This window comes from Brachyistius frenatus, unplaced genomic scaffold (assembly GCF_029030835.1).
Source record: "Brachyistius frenatus isolate BFR_SWC_R1_liver_20210118 unplaced genomic scaffold, ASM2903083v1 Contig_6, whole genome shotgun sequence".
Classification (NCBI taxonomy): Eukaryota; Metazoa; Chordata; class Actinopteri; family Embiotocidae; genus Brachyistius; species Brachyistius frenatus.
Genome location: NW_027210605.1, coordinates 3,446,852 through 3,465,785, shown reverse-complemented (window position 1 = coordinate 3,465,785; position 18,934 = coordinate 3,446,852). Strand labels below are relative to the sequence as shown.

The 18,934-nt window shown below is 39.6% G+C and overlaps 2 protein-coding genes across 2 annotated transcripts; both read left to right on the top strand.

The window, feature by feature from the left end:
* Positions 1-1,951: 1,951 nt before the first annotated feature.
* Positions 1,952-7,057, top strand: rab5if (RAB5 interacting factor). Its single transcript, XM_069725133.1, has 4 exons — positions 1,952-2,778; positions 4,086-4,189; positions 4,286-4,415; positions 5,445-7,057. The coding sequence occupies exons 1-4, from the start codon at positions 2,671-2,673 to the stop codon at positions 5,484-5,486; spliced, it is 384 nt and encodes a 127-aa protein (XP_069581234.1). The 5' UTR covers positions 1,952-2,670; the 3' UTR covers positions 5,487-7,057.
* Positions 7,058-8,473: 1,416 nt separating this feature from the next.
* dhx35 (DEAH-box helicase 35) lies at positions 8,474-17,943 on the top strand. The gene is made up of 21 exons (XM_069725121.1): positions 8,474-8,513; positions 8,969-9,096; positions 9,220-9,312; positions 9,645-9,722; positions 9,865-9,969; positions 10,051-10,112; positions 10,387-10,456; positions 10,605-10,664; positions 11,098-11,210; positions 11,302-11,398; positions 11,540-11,698; positions 11,945-12,155; positions 12,552-12,676; positions 12,932-12,986; positions 13,094-13,284; positions 13,397-13,474; positions 13,598-13,727; positions 15,167-15,248; positions 15,372-15,443; positions 15,639-15,750; positions 15,921-17,943. The coding sequence occupies exons 1-21, from the start codon at positions 8,474-8,476 to the stop codon at positions 15,957-15,959; spliced, it is 2,100 nt and encodes a 699-aa protein (XP_069581222.1). The 3' UTR covers positions 15,960-17,943.
* Positions 17,944-18,934: the final 991 nt, after the last annotated feature.

The following is an 18,934-nucleotide window of genomic DNA, read 5'->3' as shown; positions in this document are numbered from 1 at the left end:
ACACTCCTCCATGTGTATATATTTGCATTTAAGAGGTGTGCATTTGTTAACAGTCACAAATGTAAGTATAAAGCCTAATATTTTGCTATCTAAACCAACATAAAATCAAATAGAGCATAACGTTTATTTGTTAGGGAGGTCTAAGACATACCATGCATGCAGCCTACTCATATTTCAAGGAAAATTTCAGATTTAAGAGCTTAATAGTTGATGAGTTTGACTGTTTAGTAGGTGGTAACATTTATTTTGTTTTCCGTGAAAGGGCCAGCATGGCATCTGAAACACATTTAAAAATACATTCAGCTGCAAAAACTCTATAAAACTAATTTCTCATACTTAGTCTTTGCTCATTAATGTAAAAGTGGTGGACAAAATAAACCTCTTCACTATACTGCATTACAATTCAGCAGCACCACAAACTACTTCCTCCAGAAAGACCACAGAGCTCAGCCAACACTTCACTAAAGCAGTTTAAGAGACTTAACTTTAGGATTTACAATTGCAGGCTGTACTCATATAATGCTATTCTAGGGCTGTTATTGATTTTCTGTTAAGATGTGTTTATTATGCATGTGTGCAATTAGACTGAAATTAAAGATGATGCAACATCCCACACATCCTCCCGAATGAGTTGGTGCTCAGGTGGTCAACGTTGAGACTCAAAAATAAAATCAACAAAAAAAAATCAAAAGAGAAACTGAAATTCTCTTTCTGGATCTCAAATCTTTAGGGCTTGAAGCAAATATGTTTATTAACTGATTTCAAAGCATATTGGATTTAATATCACAACTAAATACTTGCCGATATTGATATATTGGTGCTAAGAAATATGTCAAACCTGTAATAATTTTTTGAATGGGAGAACTCTGTGGCTCCCACTCAGGTTTTCTCCATTTTGTAACAATTTACAGAAGATTTTTTTTTTAGGTCAAAATTTCATTTCATTTAATGTCATTGTGGTTTCATTTCGATGTCTGAGATTGCATTGTAATCTAGGTACGAAAGCAAACTTCTTTTGAGCATTTCGAACACTAACCTCGTACTGTATGCTTTCTTGTCCTCATGAAATCTGACAACAGAAAAGTCAATAATTTTGTCAATCATGAGCCATTGCAATCCATCATTTGTCAAATTACCCCATTTTACACAAATTAAGTAATAAAGGAGGTCTTTTAAGGATAAACGATCATGATTATCTCAATTCTAGTGTGTATCAGTGGAGGGTGTCACTGAATATGAGTAATTGGAATGAAGCTCAACCAGGGAAAACCTGCAGTGTGATTGGTTTAGCCAAAAATCAAAATCAACATATAACAAACCTGCTCATTTTTGAGGCAACTGTTTCAGGAAAACTGGACGTCACAATGTCAAACTTGTGTGCAAATTTGTACTCTTAAGGTTTCCAACGTTTATATTCAGTGAATCCTTAATATGAGGCGTTCTTTAATATGACAAACTGGTGCAGGGAAATATTTGTAAAAATCCAGTATTTCTCATGAAATAAGCAAACAAAGAAAGTTAGAGTGTAAAAAAAAAAAGCACTTATATGTCTTTAAATTCTATCTCTCTTTTGATACCTTTGACAGGTCCTGAGCCCCACGTGGAGAACAAGCTCTCTCTTTCACCATTACAGCCACTGTGCAGCTGTGTATGTTTTGACAAAAGATTAATCATTTGAAGCAATTACAGCTGTGACATTGAAAGTTGCATTTATATTGATCAATGACAGAGGCTTCACATGAATGGAAGAATAAGATATACATTGTACTAATGCACAGACCAAATGTCCATATTGCTTCATTTTTCATTTATTGCCACCTGATTACTTAATTGCCCCTTGGATGGACAGTAGATGTTGCCACCTTTTTATTTTGAGATATAAGGTAGAGGTGCAACAGTTCAATTCATGTTGATTTTGACACTTTTTAAAAAAAAAAAAATGAAAATGCAAAAAAACTGTCTGATCCATGCTTTTGAAGATCCTTTTAGAAAAAAAACAGAAAAAAACAACTCTGAGTCGTAGACACCTTTTTCATTTAAATCAAAAGATGAATTGATCATTACTTGAAGCCCTAATATATTGTGATATTTATGGACATGATTTGTGCCTTGAGTTGTCGAGATATCTGATTAATCAAAGGTCACATCAATAGAAAACAACAGTGGAAACATTCTTCAGGTGGCTTGTACACAAAAAGAATACACCATGCTCACGTTTTGTTTTGTTTGTTCTCATTATAAAATACTATGCTGAAGGGAGAAATTTATTTGTCGACCATTTTTCTTACACGCTGAATATTTAAGCCTTATTGTGAACCTCTCACAACCTCATCGGGTCGCAACTGTGCAGTTGCAGGTTTTCACCGTCAGAGTTCGCTGTGTTTTTTTTGTGTGTGTTGCGTTTCTGGCAGCAGCGGTGCAGAAACGTCGCACTTTCTGATTGGCCGTCCATGGCTGGGGTCAAACTGTATTGCGCATGCTCAATTACCCTTTCACGGTTAGCGACTGAAATCTGTCAGCTCAGCGCAGCGTAGATTCCTCTAATACTTTTCCGATATTTCCCACTCCTGTCCTCCTTCGGTCAGCGTTAGAGATTTGAATCTCGCTTTAGGTGTCGTCAGATTTGGATTCTAACTTTTCGACGTCTGCAGCCGAAGGAAACAGCAAAGAATGACGAGCAGTTCAAAGCGGAAAGAAGAAAGTCATCTGCTCAATGGGGGTGTAAAACAGTCCACATGGAGCAAAGCCCTCAACAGTAATGCTGTTTGGGAGGAGAAGGTCAGTCAGCTGCCCTCTTTTTTTTTTTTTTTTTCTTTTTTTTTTTTTTTTTAGCATGGATCTTATGTTATTGCACTTTGCTGCAATCTTCTGAAGCCACATTATTTTCTGCCATGCGCTCATAAAGTCTCCTACCAGGAGCTAGCTGTCATGCTAAGGATTAATCTGGTGTGGCTGGGTGGGTTATCTGTCAAATCCAAAATGAGTAATGAATCGTCTTGGTGGTTTTGCCTTTTGTTTCAAAACAACAAACTGCTTATTGATTTCAAGGGATCAAGTCATCGTATTGGACATATTTTCCAGTCTATCAATCAGAGATAATCAGCAGCTCTTTACGCTGCAGAATATGTTTGACAATTTTGCTTTAAAATGAATTTTCTGTTGACTGTTTCGTCACTAGATTTAGTAAAAAAAACACACCAAAAAACAGCCATCCTATCAATCATTGTGTGTGTTTCCTCTTGACCTGAAACAAAACACCAGCAGTCTTTTTGTGACACCTAATCGTAACTTGACATAAATGAACATCAGGAGATGTAAAACACATTTGACTCTAAATTAATAATGCGTTTACATTAATTTGTGGGGTGCTTTTTTAAAAAAAAAAAACAGTAATTGGTGCATAAAGTTGCTCTTTTTTTTTTTAATGTAAAATGATCCCAGATTAAAGTGCATACACTAATCACCATCTCGTGCCAAAAGGAGTGAATAAAAATCGATTTGTGAAGTCACCCTTATGTGTGTAGAATAACATCTGTGTGTATGAGAGAAAGCAGGAGACTGTTGGGACTTTATCGCCTTTTCATGTGAATAATGCATCAGTTGATTGATAAATTTGAAAGTTCTGTCAATGCAGGATTGCCTGATATAAACACTTAGGTACACCCATAGTGTGAACGACAGCACTGTTTGTTTGAGTGCGTGTTGTAGACGGAAATCAAAATTACATGAAAAGATAATGATAGCTTCATGTAGGATAAGAATTCTGGCCTAAACGCATGAACATGATTCAATTTTCCACAATCCTGGGGTCAATTTTTTCCCACTCGATCACAGTTTTTTGGGGCCCTCTGGAAGGAAGTAGAACTAGACTAACTTTTATGCAGGTAATCAGAGCTAGATGTGGGGATGATTTAATTATACTCGCGTGCCTAAAATACACTTCCTACATCAGAATAAGAACGTGAAACTCTTTTAAACGTGCACGGCTTACAGTCTATGCAGTGCTGTCGTTATAATATTATTGTCATAAACACCATTTCTTAAAGTCATCCTTTTGAATAAACTTTTCATGTTTTCTTTCCCAGGATGAATTTTTAGATGTGATTTACTGGCTCCGACAAATTATTGCAGTTATCCTTGGTGTGATATGGGGTGTTGCGCCGTTGAAAGGATTTCTGGGAATAGCCATGTAAGTATTCTTTACAGCCTGAGTCGCTTCATATCAACTTGTCCTAAAGAAATGCCTGAAAAGTTGACATGTTTGTTTGTGTGTTTGCGCCGTTAGATTCTGCATCATCAACGCTGGGGTCCTCTATGTATACTTCAGCAGCTTTCAGCAGATCGACGAGGAAGAGTATGGAGGCACGTGGGAACTCACCAAAGAAGGCTTCATGACATCGTTTGCCCTGTTTCTGGTGGGGATGCCAACATTTTGACTTTTTGTAAAGGAAAGCAAGTTCGGTTAGACTTTGATTAGACGTTTAAAATATGGCTTATTTGTTTTTTCCAGAGTGGACAGACACAAAATGAGCACGCTAAATAAAAACAGTCAATCCATGTTGGATTATTCAGTTGAGTAGCATTAGACCACCACTGTTTCTGGTGGTGATCTTTTCCAAACTGCCTCAGGCAATTTCATGCTTACTTTATTTTTAGATTAAAGGTCCCATATTGTGTAACTGTAGATTTCTTTTTTTTTTTTTTTTATTTTATACCAGGTTTAGGTGCTTTATAAATACAGTGACAGAGTTAAAACATTTCCATTGAGAAATGCACACAGCACGTTTTCAGCAACTGTCGTTTCTACTTCCATAAGTTTGTGATGTCACAAACTCACACTCGTGTCATACAGTATGTCAGGCCTCAGTATGGCCCTTTGTCCCTCCTTTTATGTGGAAAAAAAGCACACAGCAGTCATTCTGTCACAGAGCTAGCAAGCGACAAAACTGAAGAAAAGCTGTCTTTAGCCTTGCCAAAGACTCAGCCAATCAGAAGAGGCTCGTTGATATCAATGCACCGTAAAGGAACAGACACAAAACAGCCTGTTCTTGGTGGAGCTTCAATAAAGAAGCTGAGAAGATGATATGTAGAACTATATTGAGGTGGTTTTAGTACTTCGATCCACAAAAATATCTCCTTATAGATATCAAGACTGCAAATAAAATACCAGAAAATTGTAAAAAAAAAAAGAAAAAAAAAAGGGATGTTTATGATGTAATGTACAGTATTGTCTTTATGTTAACTTCTTCATTTTGTTTTATTGAGCGTTCTGTATTAATTGATAGTGTTTTAATTTTAAGATAAAAGCCTTGTGTTTGATGTTTTTTTAAAGTGGTTTTTTTTCCAGGTCAGTTTATCATTAGTCCATTTGAATTGATGCTGTTTGTGAAGCATATGATTTGATCAATAGTCTCTAATCGATTGTGTTTTTTCCTCTTCGCCAGGTGGTGTGGATAATCTTTTACACGGCTCTACATTTTGACTGAGAGGAATCCATAGGACACTAAATAAGAACATTTCTGTTGAAGTAAATTGTCAAGACACAGGAACTCCATGGTTTAGGGGGGGCGTCAGCGCTCCTACATACAGTATGACTTTTCAGTGTGCAGTGCATCATGGGAATTCTAGTTCTAAAGTCAAGACCCAGCAAGAACACAGTGACGATCATCTGTCTAATTTGAGGGTTCCTTTTTTAAGGCGCCTTCAGTTACACCTTCCATGTGTTATATTTCCTTCCTCACTTCATATTCATCATTTCCAACAAAAACACTAAAGATACAGAGAGCAAATGGTTTGGCTGAGAATGATTGGCAGTTCTGTTAATGCTGGAGCAGTACCTTGATGTAAAACAGAATATGGTTTCTTTCACTTTGTCAGTTTATAACAGGGCTTGACTTGTGTTTTAGAAGAGTGTCATGAACATAGTTTTTAGGCCGTAAAGATAACAAGCAGAGTGGGTTTTCATCCCAATTTATTGCTCGTGAGCAAGTCACTCCAGTTCCAGGAAAAATGCAATAAATACAAAATGTCACCATTAATTCATTAGCGGTAAATCAGTGCACAAGTGTCAAATGTCACCTTTTAAATTTGGGAAGAAAATGCAGCGCACGGCTGTACAGAACTACCGCTGAGAGATTCATTCTGCGGCTACGCTGTAAATCGCGCCTCTGAAGTTTCACTCCTAAATTATATTTTTGCCTTTTTTTGAGAAACAAGCAAAATGAGTAGGTTACTGCTAAAGTTACCAGCTACAGTATGTGTGAATCAGTGATTTTAAAGTTGGACTTGTCTGTCATCATGAAATGTGACCCAGAGCTTTTTTTTTTTCTTCTTTTTTTTTTTTTTTTTCCAGTGAATTGCAAGCATTTGAAATAAAAACTGTCAACTGTTATTATTTTGATAAGATCTGCTGTCTCAACAAATGTGACAAATTTTAGCTAACTACAACTGAATTCTAATATTTAACATTGAAACAAATGCTAGTTGTAAGATAGATTCATTAAGATACAGTACGGTAGTGTCACTTCAATGAGCAACTAATAAATAACCTCTGCATACAAATCAATTCCTCAAAGCAAAGAGGAAGGAAATGTGCATGTTGTGGTCAGATGCAAATGTTCACAGATTAAAAGTTAACCTGATCTGTGCACTGCCATGATTTGTTTTTTTAGTGTATCTACATGTCATTTTATTAATGGCATTCGCTAGGATGGTAAAAACTATTTAAATTTAGTGTCATGTTCTCACACGTAGCTTCCAGAATAAAGTCTTATCTGTCATCTTGATATTAATTTAATCTTGTCAGTAAATTCTGTACAATGCCCTTTTGTCAAATCCACCTTGTATTTCACACATTTATTTGTATTTATGTTATATCTCGTTTGATGTAACATATTTCTCAGTATTTTATAGTGAAGAACTTTTGAAAACAGCTCTTGCAAAGTTATTGTAAAGATACTGTTATTGATATGCAGTTGGTGTTTGAAAGGATTGTATTTTCTGATCAAATCTTTTGGGAATCATTAAACTTGGGCTTCATTTGGCCTCCATTTTCAAATAGATGTTATGTTCTTTTTTTTCAATTAGATAGAAAAATTGTGCGTTTGTCAGATAGGGACATAAGTAAACTAATAAAAACAGGCTATCTAGATGAAATCATCAGGCATAGCTGCATGCCTGATGTTTGTCCACAAAAAAAAAAAAAAAAAAAAGATGAAAAGCCTAGGTGTGCTCAGGCATGCCTTCATCTTGATTTGAGAGGCTAAAGAAAAGATGTGGCTCTCTAGGTCTGAGGAATATTAAGGGAGGTAAGATCGAGTTGGGAGTGTCAAACTCTTCCACACTTTAGGGCCAATAAGTGAGAAAGCTTGAACCCCTTTGGTTGTTAGTGGGTGTGTGGGATGGGGAACAGTGATTAGTCAGCAGATCTGAGTGGTCTGGAGGTGGAGAAGGGGAGAAGAAGCAGTTCAGAGATATCACCTAGTGCCAGTCCATGCAGTGCTTTAAAAACTAATAGAAGAATCCCCTGTGCTTCATTGGTCATCACTGGTGAAGAGAGGCCAGTACAGGGGAGATGTGGTCTCTATTCTTGGTACCAGTGAGGAGTCTCGCTGCTGTGTTTTGAATTTGAGATAACAGGGCTGACTGACTGATTCCTGCAGAGAACTAATCGAGTTGAGAGGAAATAAAAGCCTGAGCTATAATCTCTGCATTTTTCATTGAAAGGAATGATTCAATTTCTTCCAAGATGGAAGAAGGCAGTGATGACAGCTGATTTGATTTATCAAATTCTAACTAATAGTGAAAGAAGTAGTGAGATCTTTATTTGTAATTTTACCCACAGAAATGTAAATGCCACCTCACCCCTCCTGAGGAACAAGACAGCCACCGTTGTTGTAGTCATTTTGCATTTCTTTGAAGTCATTTTAAGTGACCTTGTAGTCATTTTGTGTGTCTATGCAGACAATTTGTGGCACTTTGTCGTCCATTTGGAGTCACTTTAAAGTCATTTTTACATTAATTTGCGGTTTTTAAAAAAAATTTTTTTTTATGTCTTTGATGTTGTGTCTTATTTTGTGTGAATTTGTGGTCATTTTGCATGTCTGTGTAGAATTTGTGTCTGTTTGTGGTTGTTTTAAATCACTTGGAGTTAGTTTCAATCTCTTTTTTGATCAAGTAATCAATCACAAATGAATCAGGGGTTGACCTGCTCAAATCCATCCATGGTGCTCAAGAGTGCATTTTACCTACGTGAATCAATTTCTCTGCACGTATCCTTGTATTTATGGTCATTATTAATTTATAATAAATTAATATGTCACATGCTAGAAAAGCCAACTCGAACTCGCACTCGCAACTGTTTTCAAACGCACTGACATCATTCATAAATCTCTGAAGAGAGAGCGCCAGTTAATGACGTCATCCACACGGGTGAAAAAAAAAATAAAAAAAAATACGTGACGTAGAAGCCAAGATGGCGGCTCCCCTCTCCACGATGAAATTTTGGAAGCCGGGTAAGTTCGAAAAAAAGGAGAAAATTAGGCATTTGATGTCTTTTTCCGGTTTACATTTATGAACGTAGAGTTGCAGATATGAAGCAGCGAGAGTCGGCGCGGCTGCAGCGGCGCTCGGGGCTGCTGCGCGGCGTCTGCAGCGAACAGCAGCTCGGTTCAGCTCGTGTTAGCCGTGTGCGGAATCGACCTGCCAAAATAAAACACACGGGCTGAGACCAAAAAAAAAAAAAAAAAAAAAAAAAAAAAAGCGGCAATGCACGTGAAGGAAGTGGCGCGGACAGAAAGGCTTTTTTTTTTTTTTCTTTTCTTTTCTTTTTTCTTTTTCCCTGCATAGGTCTGTCGGGTCAGGGACATTGCACCAAACCCTGGCTGCAATCCGCTTAAATCCCCTCAGCCTGCTTCCATTTAAATAAAACATCTTATCTTCCTCCTCGCCATCTGCTCTGCTCCTCCAGGCACTGAGGCACCGGGGATCTCAGAGGAACGGGAGCTCAACTTGGAGACCACCGGGTCCCCCATCATCTTCAACCCCCACACCGCCCTCTCCATAGAGAAGCAGCGACAGAAACTCCCTGTTTTCAAGGTTTCTACTCATCCCACATCATTTTAGGTTTTTGTTTTTGCAGAGTGTGCCGTGGGCTGGATGTTCTCTTTGTGCCTGTGGGTCTCTCTATGATGCATGTTTTGCTTTCTGTTCCGTATCCAGCACAGAAACAACATCTTGTACTTGGTTGAAAGCTTCCAAACTGTAATCATAGTTGGTGAAACTGGATGTGGGAAGACGACACAGATACCTCAGGTTAGTCCCATTTAAAAAAAAAAAAAAAAAAAAAATAAGAAAAAAAGATTGAGATTTGATGCCCAGTATTTGTTATGTGTACCCCCAAAGTCATACATGCACCAAATCCAGCTGCTGAAAGGCAGAACAATGCCGCAGTGGCCCGACACCCTTCATGTGGATTAACTCCCACAGTGGTTTAACATGACCTTGTCTTGATGCTTCGTAGCCTCTTTTTTTTTTTTTTTAAGAGCAGGGTTTGGACCACATCAGCTAGAGAGCTTAATTTATGAAGAGTCTGCTGTTCATGCTTTGAACTCCTCTACCTTCCCTTTTCATCTGACTTCCATCAGTACCTGCTGGAAGCTGGCTGGGCCGCGGAGGGGAAAGTGATTGGAGTGACACAGCCTCGACGAGTGGCCGCTATCTCTGTAAGAGCTCTCCTCGTGTCCTCTTGCCGCTCCGCTCCAGCCCTAACCAATGTCATTTCACTGCGAGCAAGTTGGTTTCAAACTGAAGGACTCCCGTCTGCTTCATACGTCATATTTGTTTGACTCCGTTTCCTGCTGACAGGTTGCCAACCGTTTGGCGGAGGAGCGAGGGGCCCTGCTGGGACACGAGGTGGGCTACACCATTCGGTTCGACGACTGCTCCGATCCACACGCCACGAGGGTCAAGGTCAGTTCCAGATGTGTTTTTACGAAAAGTTTTTCCTGTGTTCAGTGTCGTTCGGTACTCAATCGTTCCCTTGTGCTTCAGTTTCTGACAGATGGCATGCTGGTGCGAGAGATGATGGCCGACCCTCTTTTAAAAAAGTACAGGTACGTGATTGTAATTGTGGTATTTAACATTTTAAAGATGGCTGCGTTCGACTCAAATGTCCCTGTAAGTCATGACAAGGACAGATAGGCAGTATTGCCAGGACCTTCAAACTGAAGCAGCTAAATGGAATTCAGCTATTCTCAAACTTCATTATGTATACCGATACTTTTCATGCTGTCTCAAATGTCTTCTTTGAAAAATACCAATTGTTACTGGGCATGTAAACTTGTTTTTGGTGTCAAAACTAATTCTTTATTGTTTGGTCATCCTCAGCGTGTTGATGTTAGATGAAGCACATGAGAGAACCCTGTATACAGACATAGCCATCGGTCTACTAAAGAAGGTAAAGCCAGCTGGAGCAAATTAAACTTAACGTCTATCAGTAATTCATTAGCTGTGAAAATACTCCCGGAAGGTGGTGACTTCTTCTCCGTTTCCACCCCGATCCTCCTCCTTTCTCGCTGTGACGTTTCTGTCTGACTCTTCCACAGATTCAGAAGAAGCGACGAGACCTGAGGCTGATTGTGGCCTCTGCCACTCTTGACGCCAAGGTGACTGCATCATTAAGATGAACAGATATGTTCGATGGGCGAGAAAAGATAAACAAAGGCAGACAAGGGGGGCGGGGGGGAGTGGATGTCAGGTCAGATCACATTGTTCTGACATCTGCAATAACCTGATGATGGAAAGACACAATCAGGCCATGACTTAGCTCAGCGTTAAGCGAGTCAGCTGAAATACCATATCAGACATCTGCTGAACTTTCTGTTTAAACAGGCTTTTATCCACACAAGCAAATTACTTCAGTCATACTGCCTTAGTAAGTTGCAGGCTTTCTGAAACCCAAATTTAAATATAACCTTATTTACTGTATTGACTTTTTATATGGTAAATGTAATTTGGATTTAAATCTATAAAAGTTATGGTTAGAAGTGCCTCTTTAATGTGCTCTTAACTAACGGTAATCTCACCTTTTATCTGAAGAAATTCCACGACTTCTTCAACCTGAATGAGTCCGGAGATCCAAACAAGGACACCTGTGGAATTCTGACCGTGGAGGGACGGACCTTTCCAGTGGATGTCTTCTACACCGTCAGGTGGTCAACACGCAAACTCCGAACTGAGGGAATGGTGTATAATTTGCATGTTCCTTTGTAACTCTGAAGATGGTCTCTGGTGTGTTCACAGTCCTGTCCCGGACTACGTGAAGGCCACAGTGGAGACGGTGCTAAAGATCCATGAGACGGAGGACGATGGGGATGTCCTGGCTTTTCTCACTGGACAAGTTAGTGGCCATATTCCACTGTTCTTGGCGTAGCTTCCATTTGACATGAAGATAGATAAATACAATAGCATCCTAGGGTACGCATTGGTTTTCTAATTAGTGGTAATGGCATTATGTTTAATCTTGTATTATCCCCTTTAGGACGAGGTGGAGAAGGTGGTGTCGCTTCTGCAGGAACAGGCCCGGACTCTGTCACGATACGGCATGAAGAAACACCTGAGGATTCTGCCCATGTATTCCGGTCTGCCTTATGCTGAACAGATGAAGATCTTTGAGCGGGCGCCGACTTCTGTTCGCAAGGTAAAAATGCTGCTTTTCTTTTTCCGTATTTATACTGAAGACAAATCTGACGTAATTTTATAGTTTGTGAAGTTTGCGTTTCTCCCATTCGGTTAATATTACGAAATCTTCGCAATACCAAAAAGTAGCCTAATAATTGGGCTAATAAAAGGTTTCCCTCGAGGTGAAAATGCTGCAGATGCTGACGTACGAGGAAACAAATAGCTAACAAAACTCTGCCATATTTCTGTCTTACGTTTCTTCCAGGTCGTGGTGGCTACCAACATAGCCGAGACCTCCATCACCATCAATGGAATCGTATTTGTCATTGACTGTGCGTTCGTAAAGCTGCGGGCCTACAATCCTCGCACTGCCATTGAATCGCTGGTGGTCACTCCCATCTCCAAGGCTTCAGCCAGCCAGAGGGCAGGGAGAGCCGGACGAAACCGACCTGGGAAATGTTTTAGATTATACACAGGTGTGTGTGTGAGAGGGCAGAATTAGAGTTGTATGTATTTATTTTTGTATATATAGTGTTTGAGTGTGTGTTTATTCATTGGTCTTACTTTTTCCCCCCCCAAAAATATTTGTATCTAACTTATTTACGTAAAACATATTTGTACTTTTTTTTTTCTTAGCGTGCACCTTTTTTTTTTTTTTTTTTTTTCCCCCCCTAACTGTGTTTCTATGCTGCTGTGATGACTAAATCTGCCCACTGCGGGATTAATAAAGTCTTATCTATCTATCTAGAGGAGAGGTGTGGTGGCATAGCCGTTGTGGGGGGTGGGACTGTGTTGTAGCTCCTTTTCTTTTCTCGTAACTCCGTCCTTCTCTTCCCCCCTTCGCTTCTTACTGCCTCTGTTCCTTCCCTCAGAGGAAGACTTTGAGAAACTGCCTCCCTCGACTGTGCCAGAGATGCAGCGCACCAATTTGGCCCCCGTCATCCTGCAGCTCAAAGCATTAGGCATCGACAACGTGCTGCGGTTCAGCTTCCTCTCTGTGAGTAGCTCGCTCTGCATCCACAGGGTGGCTGTGATGTGTTCACCCACCGTGAAAGGAATTGTACTTTACATCTTAGCAGGAATGGCCCCTGGAAAAGAAGCATCAAATGAATGCAATCCATGTCTGTGTGTGCTATTAGTGATGAAAAAAAGAAGTAATGACTTTACATGTACACTAGATTCTCACTTCATTTAATCTTTTAGAGTAAATATTGTATTGAAAATGCCTTTTCTCTTTATTATAATTTAACAGCCTCCTCCAGCACAGACGATGGTTCAGGCTCTGGAGCTTCTCTACGCTCTGGGAGGTAAGAAACAAGGTGGTCAGCAGGGTGATCAAGTAAAAAGTGAAGCTGTAGCCAAGATTTTCACGCACAAAACGCAGAGTCTTTACTATTCGTGTGCGTCTTGGCAGGTCTGGACCATTACGGCCGTTTGACTGATCCCATGGGAGTGCAGATGGCAGAGTTTCCTCTCAGCCCCATGTTTGCAAAGATGCTCCTAGAGTCAGGAAACTTTGGCTGCTCCAAAGAGATTGTTACCATAGCAGCAATGATGCAGATTCAGAATATATTTGTGGTGCCACCCAATCAGAAGAAAGCTGCTGTAAGTAAAAACCGGTTTCGGAAGGAGCATGTTTTTTTTGTTTTTTTTGTTGTTGGGAGAAATGCTCTGTCAGCAAAACTATTATCCCATTTTTGCTATCTCACCCCTGCAGGCCCGTGAGCACAGGAAATTTGCAGTTGCTGAGGGAGACCACCTCACCATGCTGAATGTGTATGAAGCATTCTTTAAGGTATAGTTTGCGCATTTAGCTCTTTCAGTGGCAGTGAACACTTTGGGCTGTTGTGAACTTATCAAAAGTCGGGGGTGAAGTTGACCCTGATCGAGGCCATGTGACTTTTTCCACTTCCTGCAGCACCAGAAGAGCTCCCAGTGGTGTCAGGAACATTCTCTCAATTACAAGGGTCTGCTGCGGGCCGTGACCGTACGAGAGCAGCTGCGGCGGCTCATGAACAAGTTTAAAGTGCCGCGGACGTCCAGCGAAGGTACGTGTGTTATTTTATATAATATTTAGGCTTGTTTCAGCCGAGTAGAATAAGGTTCAGACTGTCAATCAAATTTAGTTTTGTTTCACATCCGATCAGAATTCGATTTTCCTGATTGACTGTTAGCATTACATATTGCAAGTGATCAGATCTGATCAGATCTGACCTGATCTGTGTGTGTTTGAGAGGCAGTCCTCATTTTAAGTCTTTTTCACTTTGGTTACTAAAATGAATGATTTTGCAGCCACAAGTAGACGTCGTTGACACAAAGAAACCACAACGGGGGGGTAATGAAATGGGTTTGCTTATTAGGTACATTGCAACGTAGAGCCACGGTCACGCTTTGTAAATTTAGTGTCAGAGATGGAGGATGCTGCCGTCTCCACTTTATTTCACGCAGCTGTCACTGCCGTGCATCAGACAGAGAGGAGTGTGATCCAGACAAGACCAGCTGTCACTGGCTTCCTCTGCCACTGAACCAGCATATTTCCTGGTGATGTAGACGTGAATATATTATGGTGTCTAAAGACAGACATAAAAACAACTGAAATCAGTCAGAACTAAATCAGTGTTAAAAAGTGCGATTTGAACTGTATTTTGAACCGCATAATAATGTGATTTGATACGGATTTGTAAAAATAGAAGTTCATGTGATATTTTGGCTTTTTACTATCGATTTCCAGTCGTCTATGCACATTCATTGGACTTTGACAGACAGCCTGAGAAACATGTTCCAAATGGGTTCGCACAGAAGCTGGTGACGCTTTCTTTTCAGCTGTTTAATTATACTCTTTTTCAGCTGCAGTAGATTCAATACGTTGCAGCTCACTAAGACCAAGAAAGTGGATCACATCACTCCAGTTCTGAGGTCTTTACACTGGCTTCCTGTCGAACGGAGAATCGACTTTAAAATCCTGCTGTTGGTCTATAAAGCACTGAGTGGTTTAGGGCCAAAATACATTTGTGATCTGCTGCTACCTTATGAACCATCCCGACCCCTCAGCTCGTCTGGGACGGGTCTCCTTTCTGTTCCCAGAGTCAGAACTAAACATGGAGAAGCAGCGTTCAGTTTTTATGCTCCACATATCTGGAACAAAGTCCCAGAAACCTGCATGTCTGCTGCAACCCTCAGCTCCTTTAAATCAAGACTGAAGACTTTTCTGTTTGCTGCTGCCTTTCACTGAACCAGATTTGAAGATGTCTAAAACTGCACTGTAACTTTTATCCTATTTTTTAATATATTTTTTTTTAGCTTGCTTAATGTTTTAATCACTGTTCTTAATGTTTTAATCACTGTTGTTAACTGTTTTTAAATGTCATTTTCTTTTGCCTTATGTTTTGATGCTTTTAGTGGTTTTATGTGAGGCACTGAATTGCCTTCTTGTTGAATTGTGCTATACAAATAAACTTGCCTTGCCTATTATGTGTGTTTTGCACAGGTGACCCAGATGTGATCTTGAAGTGCATTGTGTCTGGATTTTTTGCAAACGCCGCCCGCATTCACCACTCTGGTTCCTACCGGTGAGCGTTTGCTTGGTGGTTAATCATTCTTCTGTTAGATGTCTCACTTTCCCCACCAAAGTAATTCTTTTCTGTTTTCATACAATTTAAAATCCACACTCTGTTATTCTTTTGCTCTTCCAGGACTTTACGAGACGATCGTGAGCTTCACATCCACCCCAACTCTGTGCTGTTTGGAGAAAAACCTCCAAAGTGGTCAGTACTGATATTCTTTGGACGTTAAGCTGCTATGATGTCACTACTGTGGCATCTTATAAAATACAGCATTACGCATTTTTGTACATTCAGGCTCTGTGGAGAATTACATACATTTAGTAACATTTAGGCATCTCCTGTATGAAAGGGTTTCCACATTGTGACACTGTAAACTCCTCTGTCTTGTTTTTTCAGGGTTGTCTTTAATGAAGTGGTGCAGACATCTAAATACTACATGCGTGACGTGACTGCTGTTGAGTCGTCCTGGCTGGTTGAATTGGCCCCTCACTTTTACAAGCAAGCTAAGGTCAGCTAAAGAAATATTATTCTTCAGTTCTTTATTAATCCCGGCAATAATATATTAGATCATTTCTGTGTTTTGTTCATATCACTCTTAGATTCTGACAGAACTTTTTGTTTAGTTGCACTAACAGGATCCCTGTTAGCTAACTGTTTCCTGTCTCTTTTATCCTTTAGCATGGTTCACTGGCCAGCAAGAGATCCAGGGTCCTTTAAATCTCGCCGTCATTTCACCACAATAAGACAGAAAGACTAATTTACCACTGTGCCCCTCTCCATTTCATTGTATATAGAGATGTAATATATATTTATTGTCCATGTTCACCTGCACAACCTCCTTTACACTATGTGGCCATGCTACAATGGGATTAATCAGTATATTTTTACTGTTGATGATTACATGTGTGACTTGCTTCATTTGAAAGCATCTCCCTTGCTTTCTGGCTGTGGATGTAGTTTATATTTGATCAGTGAGAGTAAAATGTGATGAATGTGAGATGAGGCCAGGCTGTGCCTGACTGGAGTCCATTCAAGCATGGTCATGTAGTTGGTTCATACGTGTATATAATCAGAGCAGGCTCGGGCCCAGGGAACGGCTCCTGTGCCACACCTGGTTCGAGGCTTCATTATTTTTTTAAGTGCTGTATTCTTTCCTGTTGCAAATGAATAAGACAATGGACTGTGAGGATGTTGTGCTTTGAGAGACTTATGATTTCATTTTTGTTGTTGATTTGCTCCCCTCATAGCCTGGGTGCCTTTATGTTTAATTGGTTTACTTAACTTCAAATTTATTTTTGATGTATTTAAAGTTTCTGTAACTTCATACAGGAATGTATTGGTATCTATTTTCCGAAATTTACTGCAGAAGGAAACACATTTTCAGTCGACTTCAGATCCTCTATTATTGATACTGTGAAGGGATTGATTACATTTGGATCCTCCTTTTACTCTCTGTATTGCCACTTAACTATGGTATAGCTCAGACATCGTGGCCTTTGTCACCACTCTGTGCCATTGTTATTTTTCATTAGCCTAGTTCACATTTCGTTTTCAGATGGAATGTGTAAATACACCCAAACATTGTAAATGCAAAGCTGTGAAATTCAAACTAAAAATGAAGTGCCATTTATTCCTGTGATGACATAAAGTGCATCCAGACCTGCTTCTAAAGCCTCAACGAAACGGTAGCATTTATCTGATTACAGCCGTCACTGGCCCAGCATACAGTAATTGCCTTTCCTCTCAGTTTTAACTGTGTTGGACTTTTTGTTCCATCAGCTTTATCTACCAGGTGTTTAGTAAAATGGCCATTTGCAGGACTTTGTGATTAACATTCCATGTGCTACTGTATTCATGCTTTTGTCTTTATTTGTATTTTATGGTTCAGTTTTCCTTCAGAGGTATTTGGCCCTGAATGTTTCAGTGGGCAGTATATTAAGGGTTTGTCATTTAACTCTGCTGGGATGTACTTTCAAACCAGTAAGGTCACGACTGTCGACACATTTTACGTCTGCCTGCATGTCTTCTTTTGGTTGTAACACTTATTGTTGAGGTTAAAACTGTAGATCAGTGAAACTGTAAACAAACCACAGAACAACACACTTTACAGTAGATTAGAAAACCAACTCAAATTAGACAGAAACAAAGTACCTTTGCATGTGAAATGGTACTCTAATGTATACCTATACACTTAAGATCACCTTGTAGACTTAATGCAGATAAGAATATTTACAAGATGACTTGTTCACTATCATTTGTGCAGATACTGAGTGTGTATGCAGCCAAAGCAGCAATCTGTAGAGCTGTGTAACTGCTTACCTCTGAGAATAGAAAATGTCACCTGCCATTTCCACCTCACACCGTCAAATAAAGCCTTATTGTCATACACCAAAAGCACCACAGCTTTTGACTGCTTTGTTCACTCAACAGTCGGATTTATTCAGTAGTGTATGTGTTCGCCAGGAGGTGTCACTGTTGTACCACAAACAGTGCTGAGCGCCAATTATTCAGATGATCATAAGTGAATGCGAGGGCATTCATCAGTGTCTGTATGTGTTTGTTAGCCTTGTGATAAATGTGTGTCTTCTAAAATGGTTGTTTGTGCTGTTGACATTTGGCCAGAAAAAATGGATTTGTGAGCCATTTAGCGGTACAATGTGGAGCACAGGGTATAGGGCTGCAGTAATGTTTAGGGAAAATAAACGGAATTATTTAAGTCGAGTCTGATTTATTTGTATCGCCCATTTAAATACAACAAATGGTGAACAAAGTGTTGCACAAAATTAGAACAAACATGAATATTTTACACCATCACAGGCAAAATAAAAAATAAACTAAATTAAAGAAATTATAAACACAAGCTCAAGCAAAAGCAGACACACAAGGATGTAAGAGACTGCTCTTACATCCTCTTATATGATACCCATGAACAAATAAGTTTAAAAATTAAAATGGATCTGGTATGAAAAAGATAAATAAATGAATAAATGTTATCAGTTAATTATTCTTCCGTTAGATTTCTCCCCCTTAATTCCACAGGAAGTATTTTACGTTTTCATACATTTTTAAACTTCACACTGTTATTCTTCTGCTTTGCTTCACATCAACCCCATCTAAATAAATATGTTATTGAAAGGGATTCGAACACTGGCAGAGAAGCTGACAAACCTAATCTGAACAGGGAGGCTGTTTAAAAGTTTTGGAGCTGCCACTGAGAAAGCCCGGTCAGCCCGAAGAGCCGGTCGGGATCTATAACAATCACTGCGAGCTGCTGGTCCCATAAGCTGAACAAACGACAAGGGGTACAGGGGTGCAACAGGTCAGACAGATAAGCTGGGTCTATTTCACTTGAGCACTTTTGACACAAATCAGAATCAGAATGAGCTTGCTCTCATACCTACACAGAAACAGACATAAATAGACATATAAATCATATAGATACAGCTAAAGATGGTGCAAATTGTGCTTAGTGCAAATAGTGATAGTAATTGTGTATAGCGCAGATGGAAGAGGGTTAAATTCTCAAATGTGAGAATTTGTAAATTCTGTGATCAATGCTTTTCCTCATTAATGAAATGGGCCTGTTAACCACGAGGTTGGGGGGGGGGGGGGGGGGGAGGGTCATTTTTTGTGTGTGCATATTTCACACAGGTGTATCGTTCTTTGACTTGTCTGGGTATAAGGTAAGTGCT